The following is a 26,288-nucleotide window of genomic DNA, read 5'->3' on the forward strand; positions in this document are numbered from 1 at the left end:
CTTCTATTTTTTCATCTTTTGACTTAATTTTTTTTTTGCTTCTTGTTGTCTCATAGAATCATTAGCTTCCATCTGTCCAATTCTAATTTTTAAGGAATTATTTTCTTCAATGCTTTTCTCATTTAACCTATTCTAATTTTTGAGTTCTTTTCTTCAGTGAATTTTTGTGCCACGTTGACCATAACACCAATTCTGTTTTTTAAGTTATTTTCTTCAGTACTTTTTTAATGCCTCTTTTATCAAACTGTTAATTCATTTTTACTAATTTTCTTGCATCATTCTTTATCAAACTGTTAATTCATTTTTACTAATTTTCTTGCATCATTCTCAGTTCTTTTCCAAATTTCCTAACACTTTTATCTTTTTCTTCAACTCTTCTAGGAATTCTTGATAGATATAAGTCCAATTAGCATTTTCTTTCAGGCTTTGTTTGCAGTTGTTTTAACATAGTTATCTTCTGAGTTTATGTCTTTGTCTTCACTGCTAGAACTGTACCTTTATACTGTCAAGTTTGTTGTTGCTGTTTGCACATTTTTCCAGCCTTTTTCTTAACTTTGAATTTTATGTTAATATAAAGCTCTGCTCATCTGGAGTTGGGGAGACATTACACCAAGCTCCAGGCTTTTTCATACTGCTCTTTTCAAAGCAAGTTCTGGGGGCTTGGAAATTTTTGATGCTTCCAATGTAGAGTGATCCAGGGAGAGGTCTATTTACTGCTTTCCTGGTCCGCACCCTGGTTCTTCACCCATGAAGAACTCCTGTTCAACTGCAGCCATAAACACTAGGGCTCTCGTTGCCTTGGAATTAAGACCAGGACCACTGCTCCTTTTTGACCAATCCCCCGTGGTCCTCTCTACCCTAGAGACACGACCTTAAATTATATATTGGAAATAAAGTTGCCAACTGATAGCATCTATATCCAGTGTGTCAGCAAAGGGTTCCCTGTAATCTCTTCCTGACCAGTTTTTCAGACTTCTTTAACATCTCTGAGCTAAGAGCTCCCAAAGCTGCTGCTATACCTACAGTTGCTCCCTCTGTGTGGGTGGGCTATAAAAAGGATTCTATTCCATTGTTACAAACTTCTCTAGATGACCTCTTAAGTTTTAGGTTGCAAAAATGTCTCACCTTTAGGTTTTGTTGATTCTGCCACACAAAATTTTATTTTAGGCATTATTTCAAAGTTGACTGGAGGGGAATGTTGAATTAATTCAGCTGCATGGTTGCTAATCCACCATCCTGCCTCCACCCCCTCAGTGCTCTCTCTCTCTTTTTGGTTTTTAAATAGAATTCATAAACAAAGAAGTACAAAAAACTATATTACAGGATCTAAAGATAAAAGGAAATGGTTATCATGTTATTTTACAATTGAGGAAACCAAGGTTCTTAGAGATTAACTAAGTGGCCCAATATCATAACTAATAAACAACAGAATTCAGCTTTGAACTCAAGAGGTCTGAAGATGAATTCAGTATTTTTTAGACTATCTATAACAGTTCCAGCTAAAGTCATGCTCCCAAATATATTTATTCATATGATGACCCTTTCCACCCAAAAGTATATCTATCCTATCTGAAATTTTCCCTTCTTCTCCTCTTCCCCTATCCTACTCCCCAGTCCCTTTTCCTTCTTTGCTTCCCTTCTCTCTTTTCATCTTTCCCTCTACTCTTCTTTCCTCTTTGCTATTTCCCTTCATTACTGATTAAAACCCTAATAATATTGCAAAGCTTTAATAATTTAATCTTATTTTTATTGTCATCTATTATACAAACGTATTTCTGAATGTAGCCTTCCTCTGTCTCAATTCAATAAACCATTCCTTGTAACAGATGAGGGAAAAAAAGTAAGAAAAACAAAACTAACATACCTACAATTTGTGAAGGACTGTTCTGACATCCATATCTATAATGTGTATAAAAACCATACAAAGAGACAAGGAATATGAATTTCCATAGGTCCAATCATGGTAAATAGAATTACAGACGTAATTACATATGTGTCCATATTTGTTCTTTCCGTATATACTACTATAATTAAAGTGTACATTATTTACCTGATTCTGTTTATTTTACTCTAAATCAGTTTATATAACTGTTCCCATTACTCTTCATATTTCTCATTTTATGTCAGAATAATCTTTTACATTAAGGTGCAACAATTTCTTTAGCCTACAGGCAGCTAAGTAATATAGTGGAGAGGCCGGGCCTGAAATCAGTAACACCTGAATCTGAATTCTTGGTCAGACACTTACTAGATCTGTGATTCTAGAAAAATCATTTACTTCTTATAGCCTCAGTGTCCTCATCTGTAAAATGAGGGTTGTCTTACAAGGTCATTCTGAGGACCAAATGAGTTAACACATATAAAGGACATTGGAAACTTTAAATGGTATATAAAAGCTTGTTATTGCTTTTTTTGGCAAAGGTACTGGAGCAGTTTGTCACTTACTTCTTCAGTAAATTAAAGCAAACAGAGGTTAAATGACTTGTCCAGGGTAACACAGCTACTTAATGTCTAAGGACAGATTTAAACTCAGATCTTCCTGAGCCCATCGAGCTACCTCATATAAAAACTATAATATTATAATTAACTATTTCTCATTCAATTGACATCTACTTTTTTTTAAAATTTTGTACTACCATGAAAAAAAAGTGCTGTTAAGAATATTTTGGGAAATTTACCTGCCAGAACAAACCCAGGACCTATATGAACAAAATTACAAAGCACTTTTCACACATATAAAGTCAGAACTAACTAACTTGGAAAAACATCAGTTGCTTGTGGCTGGGTTGAGCCAACATAATAAAAATGACAATTTTAACTAAATTAAATTACATATTTAGTGCCATACCAATCAATCTACCAAAAAATTACTTTATAGAGCTAGAAAAAATAGTAACAAAATTCATTTGGAAGAACAAAAGGTCCAGAACATCAAGGGAATTAATGAAAAGAAATGCTACAGAAGGTGGCCTAGCCATACCAGATTTCAATCTGTATTATAAAACAGCAGTCACCAAAACTACTTGGTACTGGCTGAGAAATAGGGTAGTGGATCAATGGAAAAGATCGGGTACATGAGATACAGCTGTCAATGACTATAGTAATCTACTGTTTGACAAACCCAAAGACACCAGTTTTGAAGATAAGAACTCACTATTTGACAAAAACTGCTCGGAAAACTGGGAAACAGTATGGCAAAAACTGGGCATAGATCAATATCTAACACCATATACCAAAATCAAGTCTAAATGGGTACATGATCTACGTATAAAGGCTGATACTGTAACAGTCTGGGAGAGAAAGGAAGAGTTTACCTGCAAACCTGTCAGATTTATGGAGAAGGGAATATTTTATAACCAAACAAGAATTAGAGAGCATTATAAAAAGCAAAATGGCGGGGGGGGAGGGCGGCCAGGTAGCACAATGATTAAGAGCACCAGCCCCAGAGTCGGGATGACCTGGGATCAAATCCGGGCTCAGACACTTAGCACCCACCCAGAAACACTTGGCCACGTAACCTTGAGCAAGTTACTTAGCCCCAATTGCTTAGGGGCGGCCAGGTGGCACAGCGAGTAAGAGCACCGGCCCCAGAGTCAGGATGACCTGGGATGGAATCTGGTCTCAGATACTTAGCACCACACCCAGAAATAACTGGCCGTGTAACCTTGAGCAAGTTACTTAACCCCAATTGCTTAAAAAAAAAAAAAAGCAAAATGGATAATTTTGATGACATTAAATTGAAAAGTTTCTGTACAAATAAAGCCAGTGTAACCAAGATTAAGAGGGAAGTGGAAAATTGAGAAAGAATTTTTACAACCAGTATCTCTGATAAAGACCTCATTTCTAAAATATACAGAAAACTGAGTAAAATCTATGAGAATACAAGTCATTCACCAATTGATAAATGGTTAAAGGATATGAACAGGCAGTTTTCAGAGGATGAAATTAAAGATATCTATAAGCATATGAAAAAAATGCTCTAAATCACTACTGATAAGAGAAATGCAAATCAAAACAACTCTGAGGTACCACATCTCACTGGTCAGATTGGCTAAGATTACATAAAAGGAAAATGATAAATGCTGGAGAGGATGTGGAAAAATTGTAACGCTAATGAATTGGTGGTAGAGTTGTGAACTGATCCAATCATTCTGGAGAGCAATCAGGAGCTATGCCCAAAGGGCTATAAATAAGTGCATACCCTTTGACCCAGCAATACCACTTCTAGGGCTGTATCCCAAAGAGATCATAGAAGTGGGAAAAAGGAGTTGTTAGTGCAAAAATATTTATAGCAACTCTTTCTGTGGTAGCAAAGAATTGGAAATCAAGGGGATGCTCATCAACTGGGGAATGGCTGAATAAGTTGTGGTATATGAATGTAACAGAATACTATTGTGCTATAAGAAATGAGGAGCAAACTGACTTCATAATAACCTGGAGAGACTTATATAAACCGATATTGAGTGAGAAGAGCAGAACCAGAAGAAATTTGTACACAATTATAGACATATCATATGTTTGAAAACTAGCTTTGATAGACTGGGCTGCTCCTCTCAGCAATGTAAGGTTATAAGACAACTCCAAACGACTCATGATGTCTTCATCCAGAGAAAGAACTATGGAGTCTGCATGAAGATTGAAGCAAACTACTTGCTCTCTTTCTTTCTTGGTTTTTTGTTTTGTTTTGTTTCCTCTTCCCCACTGTTCATTCCATTGGATATAATTCTTCTTTACAACCTGACTAATATTTAATGTGAAAGTATTTGTAGATCCTATATTTGATTGAATTCTGCCACGGGGGTAGGAGTAGGAGAGGGAGGTGGAAAAATTTGGAACTCAAGGGATTGTGGAACTGAATGTTATAAACTAAAGGTTAATAAATTAATTACTTAAAAAAATATTTTGCTGTACCTAGGAATTTTATTTCTTTCTTTGACCTGTCTCAGGTATAAATCTCAAAGAATATGGCCATTTTAGTTATATTTTTAGTAAAATTCCAAACTACTTCACAGAACAGTAGGACTTGTTCATAAATCAACTAGTGCATTAATGCGTTTGTCATTGTCACCTCTAACACTGACTCTCAACTGTTTTTCACTCCACTGTTAAATATTGTGAAATACCACAAAGAAAAGATATGGATATTGATATAGATACTGATATATAGATAATCATTTTAAGAACTAGCGAATATTGGTTCTACTTTACTAATGCTATTTCTACCTAGAATGTACTTACTTTATTTCTACAATTGTGAATTTCCTATAGATCATGAAAAACTGAGGCAATTCAAATGCTATCTCTTCAATAAAAAATATTCCCAATTTGCCCATAATTGAATCCCTCCCTATGTGAACTCTCAGGGTACACTGTTTGTACTTATCCCTTAGTATTTATCAATCAACACAGGCACATACTTATCTGTGCCTTGTTGTTCGAACCCAACTATAATGATTCTGAGAATAGAAATTATGTCTAGATCACTGTGAAAACCCCAGAGTCTGCACAATGCATAATGACTCCCACCAAATGGGTGTTTAATAATGGTTTGCTGGATTAAGATGAAAATATATACCATGTTCATAAATATCCAACATTAAATTACTATTTTAATTTTCTATTCGAAACTGAAAGTACCCAACCATTTAAAGCAAATTAAGACCTTCTGGGAAAGAAATCATCATCTTGTGCAAGAAGGATTTGACTGGAAAGCCATTATCCAGTTGTTTTTTTAAAAGATCTCTCTAGAGAGTAAGGAAAGAATGGAGAGGGAGCACAGGGGAGTAAAAAGAGGTGGGAGAGAGGGAGGGAAGAGGAAAGAAAGAAGAAAGAGAGAAGGATGAAGGGAGGGAAGGAGAGAGTGGGAAAGAAAGAGGGAGAAGAGAAAGGCAAAAGGGGGGGGAAAGGAAAGATAAAAGGAGAGAGAGACAAAGAGATAGAGAGAACACTTATTATGTACTCACTAAGTGGCAGGCATTATATTAAGGACTGAAGAACAAGAAAAAAAGGCAAATTCTACACTCAAAAGAGCTTACACTTTAATAAGGAAAGATAATAACTAAGGAGAGCTGGAAAGTGGGTAAATTTTTGGAAATAAACAGGGACTTAGGGAGATTTTATAAAAACACATTTCCTTGAAAAAAAGAACAAAGATTTAACCAAATATAATGATTGCTTTCATTTCACAAAAAGAATTTTTACTTCTGTTATTTCAAAGATGGAATATTAAGTCATACTATAATTTCAATTTCTTTCCAAGATTATTAAAAGTGAATTATTATAATCCAACAACTGAGACCCAAAGTAACTTTAGTAAAACTAGTATAAAGAAATTAAAATTGGGGTGACTATGTGGTGCAGTGAACAGACCGCAGGCCCTGGAGTCAGGAAGACATGAGTTCAAATTTAGCCTCAGACATATAACACTTACTAGCCATGTGACCTTGGGGAAGTCACTTAACCCCAATTGCCCTGCCTGCCCCCTCCAAAAATACAAACAAAAAGTACTATCAAGAAGTACTGAAATACACACCAAAAAAAAATACTAAATAGAAAATCATTTGGTAATATTCTTACTCAGCATTTTTGCTTATCAGATGTCACAGTTAAAATGACATTTTGATTCATAAATTATTCTAATAAAAGCACTATCATTTATTCCTTGTTTATATCTGTACAATCAAGTCCAAAAAAATTCACACTTCCATCCATTTTTAAACTATTATTTGAAGCTATAAACTTTTTTTTTTTTATAAAGTACACAATGGTTACATTCTGAGCCTTAGAAACTCCATGTAAACACTCACTCATCAGTCAACCATGACAATTCAGCTTGTCCAAATTAATTGGACATCCCTGAACTGTCCCCAACTCGTGCTGCAAAGGTAAAGGGGGTCCCCTCTGCTTCTTCTTCCCCAGTACAATCCAATACAAAGCACACAACTGCACATCAGGGCCCTTGAGAATAAGCTGTAAACATGTCCACCGTCTGGGCCAGCAGGTCATCCTCGAAGCTATAAACTTTTAAAAGAGAAAAGGTATTCATATACTGTCAGCTATTATTATCTGATCAGCAAAGCCATCTCAAAAATGGATTTTCTCTATAAATCGTAAGCAAAAGATAACATAACCCATTCCAGTGATTATCAAGCATTGCACTAAAGACATATATTGCATAGTTCCACAAACTGCCATCAAACCTACAACATAATAAATGAAACAAGCCAGTTACTTTACTCTCACAAATGGTACTGTCACAGAATCTATCTTTGCTGGAGGGGAGTAACTAGTTCTAGATGAAGTGCATATTATTTAACAATGCACAGCATGAAACCTAGGATCAGCACAGATGACCTTTAGTACATAAGCAGTGTCTAAGAAAAATATGCTTTCATCTTCCTAAGTGTTATTAAAGGACAACAGAGTTTAGTAATGTGCTGAACACAGCTATATGCCCATATACTTGAAGCTCTGTATTTCATAGCACTTAGGTTTTACTTTAAATACCAAGACTTTTAAAAATTAGAAACAAGAACACTCACAGGTTAAGAAGAAAATCATATATTTAACCAGAAATACAGGTTAAAATTAAGCACAAGATAGCTAAATTGTCAGATATACCTTTTATCATAAAAAATTCAGCCACCAAAAATATCCTTGAAAAATATTCCTGCTCTATCACAAACACACATATGTGTGTATGTGTATGTGTATGTGTGTGTGTATGCTTATGCAACACTGGAAAAAATGGTATCATGTCAATTTAATAAGGACAAATTCATCATATAAAAAATATCAAAGTGATTATTTTCTCATAAGTTGATATTAATATTTTACGTGGGGCTACAATAAAATGTAATCCAAATGACTGGATGAGATACAGAAATTAGTATTATTCTCTTAAGTATTGGAAGAAATGATTACAATAAAATAATAGCTTATATTTGTATGGGAACTGATTACTTACCAAGTTACTTCTACAAAATCCAAAAAGGTAGTTAATACAAATATCATTGTACTCATTTTACAAATGAGATCTCTTAAAAGAATCTTAAAAGAAGCTAAGTCTATTGTCCAAAGTTAAACAAGAGTAGGATTTGAGCCAGGACTCAAATAAAGGACTTCAGACTCGAAGTCTAATATTGTTCCCATTATGTAATGTCACTTTTTTAAGTTGCTGGTACAAGAACATTAACTCTAGCATTTTAAAATGTTCTTAGGTTGGGGGCGGCTAGGTGGCATAGTGAGTAAAGTGCCGGCCCCGGAGTCAGGAGGACCTGACTTGAGAGACTTCAGACACTTAACACAAGAACACTAGCCGTGTAACCTTGGGTAAGTTTCTTAACCCCAACTGCCCTCGAAAAGGCAAATAAATAAATAAATACAATTTTTTTTAAAAATTGTTCTTAGGTTAAAACTGTAGTTTTAACATCTTATCTTTCATACCTTGTGTTTCAGAATTTATTTCTTATCAGTTAAACAAATACAGAGACTAACATAAAAGCTGGAGAAAACTAGAATTTGAAATCTTAAAAAAAAGCATTGAGTAAACACAAGAAATTTGAAAATATAAATTTAATTGTACATTTTGTAACTTTAATAAATCCCATGGAATACTATATCTATTCTGTCATAAGCATAAATTCCAAATCAGTAATGTTCAAATCCAGACTTTGAAAACACTAGCAGAATGTGTGTACCTGTGTGTGTATATGCGTGCAGGTTATCACTAGCATAAATATACTAATTTCTAAGTGTACCAGACATCTACCTCAATTATAGTTAATCTGAGAATCTGCACCAATGGCCACTATAAATATGCCAGCACAGTGCTCAATCACAAAATATAACAGACTACATATAGAATACAGAAGCAAAACATTTATTTAGACACCAGAAAACCAAATCCCAAAACCAGTTAGCTGATTGCATTATAGTAGTAGAGAGACACTTCAAGACACTTATTCCAGCTCTTCTGATGTAGAAGAGCACAAAGAGCCAAAGTATCCTTTAGCCTTCCCACAAACCAACATTTTCGCACAAGCCTATCTCCCTCAGATGTATCCTCTCCTCCCTCTAGTCTAGCTGCTCTCACTCTCAGCTTCCTGTGGGCTCTGCTTTACCCTTCAGCAAACTCCTCCCAACACAGCCTCCATGTGATTACATTCGGCCTATTAGGTGGCAGGGTATATCTTCAAAGCAGGGAAAATCTTCAAATTCACCCAGTCGTATAGAGGGACAGGGAAGATCATCAAATTCCCATTACCATTACAGTATCTAAACTCTTAGAGGAAGTTTCTAATCCACCCATCGAGAAACATTTATCAAGAACCTACTATGAGCCACGGACAGAAAGGAAAAAAAAAGAAACTGTCCCTACTCTCTAGGAACTTACACAATTCTCTCTGAATAGTTTTCTGACAGAACAACTTTTTCTACTTAAAATCTTGGATTTTGAAGTTTAGGAATTCATCTTATTATCCTTTTCATATTATCTCCTTGCTACATATCTATTTCCAGGATCACAATGTTTTACTCCATTTTTGGTAAACAGGATCATCATTCTCCTGAGAGGCAGTGCAATATAATGGAAGGGGCACTAGGCTTGGAGTCAGGAAGTACTGAGTTCAAATATTTTTCCTGAGACATGCTATGTGAGACTGATAAGTATTTAACCTGTCTGTGACTCAGTTGCCTAATTTGGACTCTACAGTCTCTAAGACCCCTTCTATTTCCTAAAACTATAATCCTCTCAGACTTGTTATATACCCAAAAAACATTTTTTCTCCCCTCATTTTGTCTTAATTGAACATGTAAAAATAAAGTAAAATAAACAGTTTCTGTAATTTGAAATGAAAACTGACATGTACTGCCACAGTACAATAAAACTAAAAAGATAATACATTATATTGATTACAATACAAATCACATGAATAAGACTTTAAAATTTCTGAAGTCTTAGATAGGGCCAACATTGGCTTATTGTGGCACCTTTTCTTAGTTACCATACAAAAGTGGCATTTTTTCCCTTTCCATAATAAGGCATCTTACCTCAAATTCTGCATGCCTGTGAATATCCTCTGCCCTCTGTCTGCTAAGAATGAATTCAGCTTCATTTGCAACTCTTACTAGATGATCCTTCATGGTTTGGCTCAACAACCTATAAACACATTAATATGGTAAAATGAATGTAATTATTCAGGGACTTCAAAATAGTTTACTGTATTATCTTCAAGTCTTTAAAACACTTATTCCAGTTCTTCTGATGTAAAAATCAACCTGCAACCTCTAGTCCTGACTACCTGTATTGAAGGTAAATGGAGTTAAGAACGTCAAATATTAGTAACAAAACAAAAGCCACACATTTAACTGAAGAGAAATAAGAGAGAATAAAAAAATACGCAGGCCATTTTCTGGTACCTATTGATGACTTAGCTGGTTAGGGATGTTAAATCTGAATGACTGAAGAGATGAATCCCCACAAGAAATTGGGTGGGCACTAACTACACCCTGCTAAACTAAAAGACTTTACTACCTTTAAAAAAATAAATCTAAAAACTGTGAGCATATATTTCCTATTACTATTAACATATATGTTAAAAGGGAAAAATGTGCAAAAACTCTCTTAGAATATGATACAATGATTGAGATGTAAATGGAAATCCAGTTTTCTTACCAACACTGGAAAAATATGCATGATATACATCCAAGTGGGAGAATGCCAACATAATATTGCAGCATGAAGGAAGGACAGAACTGGACTGAAAACATTAGAGAAGAAAGTTGAGTCTTCATTCATTTTTCAAAAAGTCACTTATAGCTTCAAACTTTCTTTAGAACTGAATCCAAGAAGAATAAAAAGGAAGATTCTTTAATTGAAATTTAGAGTAAAAAGTTAGGTCCTCAAAATATCCCTGATTTCCAGCTAGTATCCCTAGAGACTTTGAAAATCTTCACCCTGAAGATCAGGGACTATCTCAGCTGAGCTTAGATATCTTGCTGTTACAATAAGAACTCATCATTCTGGGTATCTGGTGTCATTCTGTAAAGCCAAGCATGAGCAGCTGTCCAGAAGACTGCTGCTGTAAATAGGTTTTTTTTTATCATTTTTCAAATGCTTTATTAACTTCTGATTTACATCATTCGTTTCTGCCAGATTTTGAGTTACAAATTTTCTCCCCGTTTTTTCCCCTACCCACCACTCCAAAAGAGCAGTCCCACAGGTTAACCCTTCCTACAATCTGCTCTCTCCCATATCTTCTCCCATATTCCCTTCGATTATTCCAGTAGGGCATGGTGGCTCTCTATGGCCCAGTGCCTGTGTATCTTATTTCCCAATTACATGTGAAATAGCATTAATAATGGTATATATGCATATTTTTTAAACATTTGATTTTTAAACTTTGAATTCCAGATTCATTCCCTTCCTCCCTTTTCACCCACCCTTACTGAGAAGATAAGTAGTTCAGTATAGGTTGTGCATGTGTAGCTAAGGCAAAATATTAACATAGTAGATATGTTGTAAAAGACTGACTATATTTCCCTCCCTCCTATCCCACCTCCCACTTGTTCTATTCTCTACTTTGATCCCATCCTTTTTCAAGAGTGGGTGCTTCCAACTTCCCTCTCCCCACCCCAGCCTACTCTCCCTTCCATCTTTCCCCCTCTCATCCCCCCCCCCACTTTCCTGTAGGATGAGAAAACCTATTTAGTGTGTATTTCATTCCCTCCCCGAGCCAAATTCAATGAGAATGAGGTTGACCCATTCCCTTTTGCCTTCCTATTCTTCCCCTCCATTGTAACCATTTTCCCTTGCCTCTTCTATATGAGATAGTTTACCCCATTCTGTCTCTCCTCATCTCCTCTCATTATATTCCTCTCTCACCTCCTAATTTCACCTTTTAAGTATCATCCCTTCTATTAAATTGGTCCTGTGCCCTCTATCTATGTATACCTGCAAACATATACACACATTCACATATCTATTCATATTCCCGTATACCCTCCGATATAGACACACACACATATAAATATATATTTCTATTCCCTTCAACAATTTCCATACTGAGAAAAGTTTCATCAGTTACAATTCTCGTTTTTCCATGTAGGAATGTTAATAGTTCAACTTTGATAAGTTCCTTATGATTTCTTTTCCCTGTTTACCTTCTCATGCTTTTCTTGCTTCTTGTATCTGAATGTCACATTTTCTATTCAACTCTGGTTTTTTCATGAAGAATGCTTGAAAGTCCTCTATTCCACTGAATGACCATATTATCCCCGAAAACATGATACTCAGTTTTGCTGGGTAGGTGATTCTTGGTTTAATCCCAGCTCCTTTGCCCTCCGGAATATCGCATTCCAAGCCCTTCGATCCCTCAGTGTAGAAGCTGCCAGATCCTGAGCTATCCTGATTGTGTTTCCACAATATTGAAATTGTTTCTTCCTGGCTGCTTGTAATATTCTCTCCTTGATCTGGGAATTTCAGGACCTAGCTATAATATTCCTAGGAGTTTTCTTTTTGGAATCTTTTTTCAGGATACAATTGGTGGATTCTTTCAACCTCTATTTTGCTTTCTGTCTGGTTCTAAAACATCAGGGCAGTTTTCCTTGAGAATTTCTTGGAGGATAATTTCTAGATTCTTTTTTTGATCATGGCTTTCAGGTAGTCCAATAATTTTTAAATTATCTCACCTGGATATATTTTCCAGGTCAGTGGTTTTCCCCATGAGGTATTTCATATTGACTTCTATTCTTTCATTTGTTTGGATCTGTTTAACAGCATCTTGATTTCTCATAAAGTCATTAGCTTCCATTTGCTCCAATCTAATTCTGAAGGAATGATTCTCCTCAGTGAGCTTTTGAGATTCTTTTTCCATCTGGCAAATTTGACTTTTTAAGGCATTCTTCTCCTCATTGCCCTTTTGAACCTCTTTTGCCATTTGAGTTAGTCTATTTGTTTAAGGTATTATTTTCCTCAGTCAGGCTATTGACTCTCATTTCATAATTTTCTTGCATTGTTCTCATTTCTCTTCCCAACTTTTCCTCCACTTCTCTTATCTGCTCCTTAAGGTCCTCTATGGCCTGTAACCAGCTTGTATTTTCCTTTGAAGCTTTTGGTGCAGAAGCTCTGACTTCACTGTTTTCCTCCTGTTCCATACTTTGATACTTTTTGTCTAATGTTGGATTGCTTTGCTTGGTTTGCTTCCTTTGCCTGGTCATGTAGACCCTCCATCACTTGACCCCTGGGCTTTTTGCCAAAGGATGACTCTGCCACCAGACAGGGGAGCTTCCGTCCCAAATACTGGGGTTTTCTCTGCTGCCAGAGGTATTACTTGGGTGCCCTCTCTGAAGCCTCCACACACTCTGGTAAGCTGGTTACCCATGCCAGGACCTTTTACCCTAGACGTCAATCCAGATCTAAGCAGGTGAAAACAATAGCGATTACCCCTCAGACTGGTCCCCTGGTCCCCCTATACTCTGCAGGAGCTGAAGCTGCCACATGGCGGTGGCTGGGCCACAGCCCTCAGCAGCTTCTCGCCCCATGGGCAAAAGCTGACATACTCCCAACTACTGGGTCCCAAAGTTGATACTACACTGACTTCTCACTTTGTCCTTAGCATCTATGTGTTGATAATTCTGGAAAGGGGCCACAGCTGCTGGTGATCTGGAGTCCCTCCAGCTGGCAGCTAGTAAGACCCACCCTGGGGCTAAAACCTTGGCATGAGGCTAGGATTAGCTCCCAGAGCACTACACTGGACGATTCCTGCCGGCCTATCGGGCTGTCCTCAGAGGGAGGTTAGCTTCTCTGTGTCATTTTGTGGGTTCTGTCTGTGAACAGCTTTTAAGATTCTGATTACATAGTATAGAGAACTCTCCATTTATTCAATAACAAATCAAAGCAAAACATTCATAGAAAATCAAAATACAGCATTCACAATGTTACAACTTATCATAGAAAATCAAAATACAGCATTCACCATGCCACAACTCAACAACTTATCACTAAAATGGCCACATAGTTTTCACCAAAGTGGTCACGTAGTTTTAAACAAAATACATTCATTTAGTCAATCACAAAATCCTTAATTCAATCACAAAGTTCAAAAGTCAAAGTTATCTACCCTAGGTCATAGTAAATCATTATCTTCTCAGTCAGTACACAGTATCCAAGTAAAGTCTTCTCTCAGCTTGACTTGAGTCTGGCTCTTGGCTTCCATGGTTCCTCTTCTCTGGTCTCAGTTCCAACTGTCACCTGGGTTCGAAGACAGGAAGCTCCCAGTTCTTTGTCCAGTTCTTCATCCAGTTCCTGTTCCATATTAAAAGTTCACAGTGTCCAGTCCACCTGAAGTCCTTCACAATTACTGTTTCCGGGAAGACAAATTTTGAAAGAGCCACAATAATATTGATACAAATTGCCGGCACCATCATCAATTCACTTTCTGCCTGTGAAATCAACATAGACCCAACAACAAGGTCTGAGGAATCAACACAAATCATCAGTATAGTCCCAGGGCCTCAGAAAACATCAGTAATCCTGGAGGATTTCTGTAAACATACAACAAGAAAATCCTCTTTCAAGGCTTCTGAACTAGCAGTAAGGTCCCAGTGCTTCTGTAACAATAGCAATGTCCTCTATCAGCAGAAAAATCTGACAAAGAAATATCAAAACATACAGACAAAGTACCGGCACCACAGCCATGCTTCCTCCCACTTCTCCTCTCTTCTCATTTCTCAGTTCTCAATTCTCTTTTCAGTTCTTCTCAGTTCTCTTCTCTCTCTCTCTGTCTCTCTGTCTCTCTCTCTCTCTCTGTATCTCTCTCTCTCCCCCCCCCCCCAGCAGTAGCAGTACCACCTCAGCCTCCATGCTGCTTGCTCCCAATAGTTCTGGCTCCTAGCAGTTTTTATTCCCAGCTGCTCTGCCTGGCTCCCAGAAGCTCCAGCTTCCAGCACTTCACAACTCACAGCAGCTCTTAGAAACTCCCAGAACTTTGACTTTTGTACTTTGTGACTGAATTAAGGATTGTGATTGACTAAATGAATGTACTTTCTTTAAAACTTGATGAAAATTATGTGGCCATTTTAGTAATCAGTTGATATGTAACATGATGAATGTTGTATTTTGATTTTCTGTGATAAGTCATAACATCGTGAATGCTGTAACCTCGGTTTTCTGTGAATGTTTTGTTCTGATTTGTTATTGAATAAATAGAGTTCACTATACTGTGTAATCAGAACTGTGAAAAGCTGTTCACAGCAGCAGTGCTCTGGAAAGCTGCTTGTTCTTGGCTTTACACATTCTAATTGTCATTATTTTTCCTACTTTCTGGAAATTTGGATAAATAAGTTTATCTGCTATTCATCATTTGTGATGACCTGTTATGGAACTAGAACTCAGTAAGAATAAATAAATGAGCATTTAATTAAGCATCTGCTAAAGTATGTGTGTGTGTGTACACATGTACATAGAGAGTGACAGAAAGACAAAGATAATTATGTGCAAGGCATTATACTAGGTGCTGGGAATATATGCTTTCTAGACAGTTGCAACTTATCGACATGTCACAAGTGACTTCCAAATTTAACACAGAAGGAAATCTATTTGACATCAGCACATTTCCTAGACCCTTCACAAAGTGCTTCTTAAATGTTTCATCCTGGCATGAAGGTGACCCTGACCACAAGAAAGAAAATAATTTTATTCTATTTTGTCACAGATGTTTATGTTACATAAAGATTTTATGTAAAATTTTGTCTCTTGCCAAAGATTCTTACTTTTGTAATAATTTTTAAAAGTATAATGTATATAAAATAACTGTAAAAATGATAAGGCAAAAAAATCATGGAAACCAACTAAGCCAGCACACTCTTGTTCTCCTTGTCATGGGTAGTAGCTAAGGCAACAGAGGAATAGAATATGATGTTCTGTGTAAACTATTATAGAGAAAGATGAAGACTAAAAACAATATCAGCTCATGAGGCAGGAAAAAGGAAGGAAACAAGTATTCATCAAATATGTTACTATGTGGTAGAAACTAAGCTAAATAAACACTTTCACACATATTATGTCACTTGATCCACACAGCAACCCTGGGAGATAGTTGCCATCATTCTCATTTCACAGGTGAGTAAATTTAAGTAAACAGAGGTCAAGTGACTTGTTTAGGGTTACACAACCAGTAAGTGAGAATATATTTGAACTCAAGTACTCCTGACTCCAAGTCCAGTTATATCTAGCTGCCAAAGGGAAAAAAGTAGTGGAAAAAACAAGGACAGGACAGGTCAGGGAAGGGAAAGAGAAAGGGAAAGGGAAAAGGAAACAGAAGAGAAATTTTCTTTCTTTGAAGACCACTTGTCTTCCATTTTAAGCCTTGAAGATATCCACCAAAAAAAGCTGGGTTTGGGTGCATCTAGTAAAAGTTCCCAAAGCTACATGCCTGGTCTAGATGTAATGATCCCTACTTCTCTATTTGTACTTTCATGAGCAAATCTCTTGCTGGTGCTTGAGCACTAGAGGATGTAGAATTGCCACAGGATCGAAATTTTCCAAAAAAATAACTTGCTGTCAGTCACAAATAAATGTGTTCTTCCTAGGATTTCCTAGCATCCTGTACCACTCCATCCTCAGACTTTCCTCCAGGGCATTCCTCAATAACACCCACAAATACTAGATCCCAGCCACTTCTTTTCAAATCACATTCTTCTTTCCCAGAGTATTCCCAGTATCCCAGCCTGGTCTCAGTCTTTACTACCAAGGATTTTCTCAAAGCCTGCTCCAGCCTTTATTCAGGCAAGCAGTAATTGGCTTTAATTTATGACACAGGGTCTTCTCTACCAGTAAGTCAAAACTACAAGCCTCCATTTCCAATTTCATTGCTTTTCTAAAACTCAACGGTGCCTTTTTTTTTGTTCAATTCATGAAATGTTGATCTATTTTACAGAATTACATGATAATATTCCTTAACAGAGCATGCCTTTTACTTCTTTTAGATCCATAAAAGTAATAAACATTAAAATGACAAAAGCAACAGCTTATAGCTATAAAGAATACCTTGTAGCTATAATTACCTAATTTTTCTACATTAATTACCTTAGACATGTATCAGTACAAATACTGTTATCAGTATTTAACAGATGGGAAAACTGAGGTCTATAAAGGGAAAGTGTCTCTACGGTCATTCTCTAAAATGTTCACTTGTCTCAGATGACACATGTAGTAGTTGCTTGTCAAACAAATATTGGAGAATCTGTTATTCATTTTCTGTTGTGAAGATAATTATAAAACAAGGTATTCTCAAATATCTTCATTTATCTGAGAATCAGAGAAGGAAAAGGAAGCAGTCTACTAGTCAAAAGACTGTTACTAGTCACAAATGAATAAACCACCAATCACATCATCTTGAGTGAGTCATGTAATCTGAATTTCAAAATTATCCCCCCCCCAAAAAAAGGACAAACAAAAGGGCCATTAGCAATTTCAAAGAGACATGAATAAAGCACTGTAAGATGTTACACAAGAGATAAGATAGCATGATGGAACAGAAGAAATCAGGAGACATGGACTGGAATAGTTCTTCAGGGAAAAGCAGTGTGAACATGAGAAAGTGTCATGCATCTAGTTTTCCTGATATATAAAAGAGGTCAATATACAGCATCTATCTCACAGCGCTGTTATGAGTAGAGCACTATGACACCTGAAAAAACTTTCTAAAGGTGAAGCATTATTTGTATGAAAGGAAACTGAAAAACAGATACAAGTGGCAACTATTTAATATATTACTCAAACATTTCTTTGTTGTCATAATGGTGGGAATACAGCAAGTTTTTTATTTGATTTGATTAACACCCTTCAAATTTCTTAACTCCTCAATGCATTTCTTTCTTATTTGCATTTATTTTTACCCCCAATAACAGGAAAAATCCAAGTATAACATCTGTTTTGAAGGTGAAAATGTGGTGTCTGTATCTTTGATGTCATCAGCATGGTGAAATTTTAATTGGAAAATTCATTCCAAAAATAAAGACTGGCAAACCATCTATAACTAAAAATACAGTATGATAAAGCTAGATCCAACACTAAGAGGTTGACTTGACTATATTCATCCAGTCAACACGTGTCAGAAGTAAAATTTGGATTCAAGTCTTCTTTACTCCAAGGGTCACCTTCCATTCATTATACTAGTTTTATTGATTTTAAATATTACATTAACATGCTATATTAAAAACATAATACACTTTGTTTCAATGTTAATGTCTACTGTCAACCACTTTTTGAATGATGGTTAAGATTTTTGTTCTCTTACAAATAAAAATTTTCAGTAAAGAAAATATCCAATGATATACTGAATAATGCCTGAATAAGGACCCTGTTATTCAATAAATAAAAAAGTGAAAATCAAAACCCACCACCATATAGCAAATATGTAAAGTCTGGGGTTTCAGTTCTTAGGTGTGTTCTACTGTTACTATGTCAACATGTAGTGGTACATATCTTGTTGCTGAATAACCCTTATTCCAGTAAATAAACATATATACAGAACTGCATATTTTGCAGGGCCACAAAGAAGTTTACAAAAGAAAAATTCGTCATTATCCTTCTCTATATGGAAATAGGTCAACACTTTCTGATGCCAGTCACAAAAACAAAGAAACAAACAAAAATCATTTCTCTTTCAGCTATATGATTAGTTTCTGAACTACTTTGTAAGGAAAAAAATGATATCCTAATTCGGACTCAGACACTTAGCACCCACCCAGAAACACCTGGCTGTGTAACGCTGAGCAAGTTACTTAACCCCAATTGCTTAGGGGCAGCCAGGTGGGCAGTGAGGAAAACCACCAGCCCCAGAGTTGGGATGACCTGGGATCAAATCCGGGCTCTGATACTTAGCACCACACCCAGAAATAACTGGCCTTGTAAACTTGAGCAAGTTACTTAACCCCAATTGCTTTAAAAAAAAAAAAAAAGATATGCTTCCATTTTATCTCCAGCTCTAGATCCTAGGTCATAGTAACATACTGGCATTTCCAAATCATTCAACACTGACACTTATACATCGCTTTAACAATTTGCAAAGTACTTTAAAAATTATGAGGCTCTTATCTGAGCTTCATAAGAACCCAATGAGCTATCAGAGGTCCAGAGGACAACCCCAGGGGGCGTAGAGGTCCAGAAGACGACCCCAGGAAGCACAGAGGCTTGGATGAGGCATCATCAACATAGCAGCAAGTTGACCCACCAAGCACAAGGGCCACTGCCAGGCCTATCACTGCAGGGCTGGGACTGGACACAACAGGGCAAGAGTCAAATGCAGAGCCCCTCCCAAAGGAAGCAGCTACTCCTGGGATGACCAATTGTAATGTAATGCCAAGCAAAGGCAACTTCCCAAGGTTCAGAATACCAGCATAGGTGCTCTCCATTTTATTTAGTGACCACCCAAGAACAGAGAAGGTCAAAACATGACATCATTCAAAATACAGCATTTACTAAGTGTGATTAAATAGTCTCCAAGTACTACCCCACCCCAGGACCTTCCATTCATTCAATCAATTACAAAGTCCCTGTTCTAAATACTACTCCACCCATAGGCTGTACCTTCATTTGGTCCACCACAAAGCCCCTCTTCTCAAAGGGAGATTAGTTTCCAATCTAAGTAAAATACATTCATTTGTTCAATCATAGAACACAAAAAAGTCAAAAGTTCCCCACCCCTGGATCACAACTGAATCTACCCCAGAGTTACATCAAGTTTAAGCACAGCACTTAATACCCAAATGGAGGTCTTTTCTTCATCTTGACAGGAGGCAAGTTCTCAGCAATCTTAGTTCCTGGGGAGACAAGGCTTAGCAAGGCCACAAGATACATTGCCAGTCTCTTCATTAATTCATCCTCTGTCTGTAGAACAGTCCTAGAACCCCTGAAAACATTAGCAAAACCCTCTCCCAGGATTTCTGTAAACATAAAACAAGAAAATCCTTCTTCAGGGCTTCTGAACCAACAGAAAGGTTCCCAGACCCCTGCAACAACAGCACTGTCCTTCACCAGTGGACAGTATTTACTCTCTGTCTGCAGGACACTCTCAGTAGCTCTGAACCAACAGAAAGGTTCCCAGACCCCTGCAACAACAGCACTGTCCTTCACCAGTCGACAGCATTCACTCTCTGTCTGCAGGACAGTCTCAGGAGCTCTTAGCCAACAGCCAGGTTCCAGGACTTCTTCAACAAAAGGACTGTCTTTCACCAGTGGACAAATCTGGCAAAACAACATCAAAACAAATAGACAAAGTACCAGCAAAACAGCCATGTCTCCTCAGTCCTTGGCAGCTCAGGGGGCAGGTCTCAAAAGTCCAGGGCAATTCAAAGTAGCCCCCAGCAATTCTCTCAGTCTCTCTCTGCCTCCATGAGGTGCTGCTTCCAAAAAGTTCTTCTGCCTCTCTCTTGTCTCTCTAAATCTACATCACCAGCTCCTCCCAGTTCAGGACTTTCTTTTCAGATCAACAAGTCCATCCCACAGGTGGGATTAACAAGCTCTGGGTTTTAACACAATCAATTTGAAAACCAAGCCAATACAGGGGAATCTTTATATTCCATTACTATCACACCAATTCACAGCCTAGAAATTTAAAAATCCCCTATCTGGAATTTCAGGGCCCAGGATGGCAGAGTGAACTGAAGCTGCTCCAATCCCCCCCTTCTGAATCTGAAAACATAGTAATTATTGCCCCAGCGCAAAACCTTATGCAGTAAATGCTTGGGAAACCTAGAGGAAGAGTATGGCTAGGGCCCTCCCTCAAAATGGGTAGAAAGCAGACTACAAAGACAAGGATTCTGGAGTCCTACTACCCTGAGAGGAAGGAACCAAATTCAGAGGGACACAATGTTGACTGCACACCCACAGATGAAACCTCAACAGGGAACTGGTCTGAAGCACCAAAAGCATTTTTAGATGAGCCCAAAAAGAACTATGAAAAACAAATTAGAGAGATAGAAGATAAAATGAATAATTCTTTTAAAATCAAAATTGCAAAATTAGAAAAACATTACAATGAAGAAAACAGTTCCTTAAAAAGAAAAATGTGTGATATGAAAAAGAAGCTCCAAAAACTAACCAAGGAAAATAAATTCACTAAAAACTAGAATCAACCAAATTGAAGCGAATAACTCTATGAGGAAACAAAAATCAGTCAAACAAAACAGGAAGAATGAAAAATTTGAAGAAGAGGTAAAATATCTCAATGGAAAAATAACTGACAAGAAAAACAGATCCAGGAGAGATAATCTGAAAATCATATGCCTACCAGAAAATCATGATGAAAAAATGAGCCTGGACAACATCTTCCAAGAGCTCATCAAGGAAAACTGCCCTGAGGTACTAGAACCTGAGGGTAAAATAAAATCAAGAGAATCCACTGGACACCTCCTGAAAGAGATCCCAAACTGAAAAGTCCTCGAAATGTTGTGGCCAAACTCCAGAACTACCAGGTAAAGCAAAAAATATTACAAGCAGCCAGAAAGAAACAATTCAAATATCGCAGAAGCACAGTGAGCATCACACAAGATCTGGCAATTTTACACTAAAAGATAGGAGGAAGTAGAATATAATTTTTCCCAAGGCAAAAGAGCACAGGTTACAACCAAGGATCACCTACCCAGTGAAACTGAACATATTCTTGCAGGCAAGGAGATGGTAATTCAATGATGGATTTACAGACCTTCCTGATGAAAAAGCCAGAGCTGAATGGAAAGATTCAACCTCCAACTATGAGATGCAAGAGAGACATAGAAAGGTAAACAAGGAAACCATACACACACACCTGGTTATTTAGTAAGAGCAAACTATTTATAGACAAATAGAAGGTATGGGTATAAATTACACAAAATGACAATTAAAAAAGCCTTATTAAGGGCTACAAAGGGACTGCAATGGAAGAAGAGGAAAGAATGAAACAGGAAAGGGTAAATTATGCCACACAAAGAGGCATACAAACAATATAGTAGAGGCAAAGAAGGGAGGGAGATGAGCATTATATGAGCTTTTCCCTCCTTGGTTCTGGTGCAAGGAGGGAATAACACAAACAGTTAAGTATAGGACTCTATCAAGAAGAGACACAAAATGTATCATAATAGAGGGAAAGAGAGGAGGGAAAGGAGCTTTGCATGAGATCTGTTCTTGTCAATCTTAGTTCGAAGAAGAAATAACATACTACATTAAGTATAAAAATTTATCACAACTTACAGGAAATAGGAGAGGGGAAGGGCTAAGAAAGGAGGGGTGGTGAGAAGGGAGGGATGAAGTAAGGGGGACAGGCAGGAGGGCTGATAAGAAGCCACTGAGGGAGGCAGTTGTCAAAAGGAAAACTCTTAAAGAAGGGAAGGGAGAAGGGGAGCAAAAAATAAAAGCATAAACAGGGGAGGGAAAAGGATGGAGGGAAAGAAACAGATAGTAATCATAACTGTGAAGGTGAATGTGATGAACTCTCCCATAAAACGGAGGCGGATGGCAGAATATATTAAAAACCATAATCCTCTAATGTGAAAGTATTTGCAGATCCTATACTTGATTGTATGCTGTCATGTGGGGGGAGGGGGGAACTGTGGGGGAAGGAAAATTTGAAACTCAAAGAATTGTGGAATTGAATCTTGTAAACTAAAAGGAAACAAACAAATTTAAAAAGACCAAAAAAAAACCCAATAAAATAAAAAAAAAAACATAATCCTACATTATGCTGTTTACAACAAAATACATGTGAAACAGGGGGATACACACAGGGTTAAAGGTAAAAGGCTGGAGTAAAATATATCATGCCTCAGCTAAAGTAAAAAAAAAAAGCAGGAATAGCAATCCTTACCTCAGATAAAGCAAAAGCAAAAACTGAGCTAATTAAAAGAGATTAGAAAGGAAACTATATCCTGCTAAAAGACACCATCAAGAAGGAGGTAATATCATTACTTAATATATATACAGCAAGTGGTATAGCATCCAAATTCCTATAGGAGAAGGTAAGGGAATTAGAGGAAGAAATAAGTAGCAAAACTATACTAGTGGGGGGACCTTAATCTCCCCCTCTCTGAACTTAATATATCTGACCTCAAAATAAACAAAAAAAGAAGTTAAGGAGGTGAAGAGAATTTTAGAGAGGGTAGGTATGACAGATCACTGGAGAAAAACGAATGGGGATTAAAAGGAATATACCTTCTTCTCAGCAGTACATGGCACATACACAAAAATCAAACATGTACTAGGACATAAAAACCTCAAAATTCAGTGCAGAAAGGCAGAAATATTAAATGCATCATTCTAAGATCATGATGCAATAAAAATCATATGGACAAAGGGCCATAGAAAGACAGACTAAAAATTAACTGGAAACTAAACAATTTAATCCTAAAGAATAAGTGAGTCAAACAAGAAATGATAGAAACAATCAGTAACTTCATTCAAGAGAATGACAATAATGAAACAAGACACCAAAATTTGTGGGATGCAGCAAAGGCAGTTCTTAGGGGAAGTTTTATATCCCTGAGGGCACACATAAATAAATTAAGAGAAAAGGGAGGTCAATGAATTGGGCATGCAATTGAAAAAGCTAGAAAAAGAACAAATTGAAAATCCCCAATTAAGTACTACATCAGAAATAATGAAAACCAAAGAAAAGATTAATAAAATTGAAATTAAGAAAACTATTGAATTGATAAATAAAACTAAGAGCTGGTTTTATGAAAAAAAAAAACAATAAAATTGATAGACCCTTAAGTCAATATGATAAAAAAAGGAAGAAGAAAACCAAATTATGAGTATCAAAAATGAAAAGGGTGAATCTTCCACCAATAAAGGGGAAATCAAAACAATAATTAGGAATTATTTTGCCAAATTACATGTACATAAATTTGACAATCTCAGTGAAATGGATGAATATTTACAAAAATGTAAATTGCCCAGATTAACTGAAGAGGAAGTGAATTACCTAAATAACCCCATCTCAGGAAAAGAAATGGAATAAGCCATCAGTGAACTCTCTAGGAAAAAAATCTCCAGGACCAGATGGATTTACTAGCGAATTCTATCAAACATTTAAAGAACAATTGATTCCAATACTCTACAAACTATTTGGGAAAATTAGTGAAGAAGGAGTCCTACCAAATTCCTTTTATGACACAAACATGGTACTCATACCTAAATCAGGAAGAGATAAAACGGAAAAAGAAAATTGTAGACCAATTTCCCTCATAAATATAGATGCAAAAATTTTAAATAAAATATTAGCAAAAAGACTACAGCTGTTTATCACAAGAATAATACACTTTGACCAGATAGGATATATTCCAGGAATGCAAGGATGGTTTAATATTAGGAAAACCATCAGTATAATTGATCATATCAACAATATAAAACTAGCAGAAAAGACTTTTGACAAAGTACAACATGTATTCCAAAAAAAACCACTAGAAAGTATAGGAATAAATGAAGCCTTCCTTAAAATAATAAGTAGCATCTATTTAAAGCCATCAGCAATAATTATATGCAATGGGGATAAGTAGAAGCATTTCCAATAAGATCAGGGGTGAAACAAAGGTGTCCACTATCACCCCTCTTATTCAATCTGGTACTAGAAATGTTAGCAGTAGCAATTAGAGGAGAAAAAGCAATCAAAGTAGGCAAAGAAGAGACCAAGGTATCACTCTGTGGAGATATGATGATATACTTTGAGAATCCTAGAGAATCACGTAAAAAACTACTTGAGACAATAATTAAATTTGGAAAAGTTGCAGGATATGAAATGAACCCACATAAGTCCTTGGCATTCCTGGATATTTCTAATGAAATACAACAAGAAGAGACAGAAAGAGAAATCCCATTTAAAGTTACTGTAGACATTATAAAATATTTGGAAATCTACCTGCCAAAACGCAGGACCTATATGAACACAACTACAAAACACTTTTCACACAAATAAAGTCAGATCTAACTAACTGGAAAAACATCTACTGCTCATGGCTGGGTCAAGCTAATATAATAAAAATGACAATCTGAACTAAATTAAATTACATATTTAGTGCCATACCAATCAATTTACCAAAAAAGTACTATATAGAACTAGTAATAAAATTCATTTGGAAGAACAAAAGGTCCAGAATATCAAGGGAATTAATGAAAAGAAATGCTAGGGAAGGTGGCCTAGCTATACCACTTCATATTCTCTAGGTTTATATGAACTGATGCTGAGTGAGAAGAGCAGAACCAGGAGAAATTTATACATAATTATAGACACAACATATGTGTGACGACTGACTTTGCTGGACTGAACTCTTCTCAGCAATGCAGGGCTATAAGTCAACTCCAAAATACTCATGATGTAGAGAGATGTCTACATACAAAAAAAGAACTAGAAAGAACAGAACTTGAATGCAGATTGAAGCAAATTACCTGCTCTCTTTCTTTTTCTTGTTTGGTTTTGTTTCCTCTTTCCCATTGTTCATTCCATCCGATACAATCCTTCTTTATAACCTGACTAATGTGTAATGTGAAAGTAACTGCAGATCCTATACCTGATTGTATGCCACCATAGAGGGGAAGAAAATCTGAAACTCAAACAACTGTGGAACTGAGTCTTGTAAAATAAAAGTAAACAAATTAATAAAGACCAAAAATAATTAAAAAAAAAAAAGAAATGTGAAGAAATCAGATGTATTTTCTACTCTAGAGCCAACACAGGTTTGAATTAGATGTCACTTTAACTTTTTCACACTAAATATTTTACTTTGGCTGACTACTGGTATGGTGTTTATTCAAACATTAAGGAAGAGCAACAGCAAGGTACATTTATATGCTATCCATCATCTAGAGGAATCATTTCTGTGTGCTATTTAAAAAAGAATGTAAATAAAGATAGCCTTTTTATCACACTCAGCATGTTCTTGGTAGAGATGCAAATAAATGTTACATTTACTCAAAAAAAAAAAATAAAGAAGCCAATGAGCTGATTATTGCTATGTGCATTTATAGATAAGGAAACAAAAGCTTACAGTAGTTAAATGACTTGTCACTAGTCATAGAACTATTGGAATCAATTAAAAAAAAGAATTCTACACTATAACTTACATGAAAAATTCTCTAAATTATCAATAAGATAAATCAAATTAAAACAACTCTAAGTTTTTACTTTGCACCCATCACTATTGCAACACCATGCTAGCTGGTATGTCTGCCTCAATTCTCTTCCCACTCCAATCCATCCTCCATGCAGTCACTAAAATGATTTACCCAAAACATGTCTCTCCCTCCCTCCCTCCCT

At 36.4% G+C, this 26,288-nt stretch overlaps 1 protein-coding gene across 2 annotated transcripts in view; it reads right to left on the minus strand.

Moving 5' to 3' along the window:
* Positions 1–26,288, minus strand: part of LRBA (LPS responsive beige-like anchor protein) — a 737,508-nt gene that overhangs the window by 486,531 nt on the left and 224,689 nt on the right. For both annotated transcript variants that reach the window (XM_069105500.1, XM_069105498.1), the window contains exon 23: positions 10,051–10,159. In XM_069105500.1, coding sequence (XP_068961601.1) covers positions 10,051–10,159 — 109 coding nt within the window. The remainder of the gene's footprint in view (positions 1–10,050; positions 10,160–26,288) is intronic.

This window comes from Petaurus breviceps, unplaced genomic scaffold (assembly GCF_028583685.1).
Source record: "Petaurus breviceps papuanus isolate PSGF00001 unplaced genomic scaffold, PetGlider_PUasm1.0 76, whole genome shotgun sequence".
Classification (NCBI taxonomy): domain Eukaryota; kingdom Metazoa; phylum Chordata; class Mammalia; order Diprotodontia; family Petauridae; genus Petaurus; species Petaurus breviceps.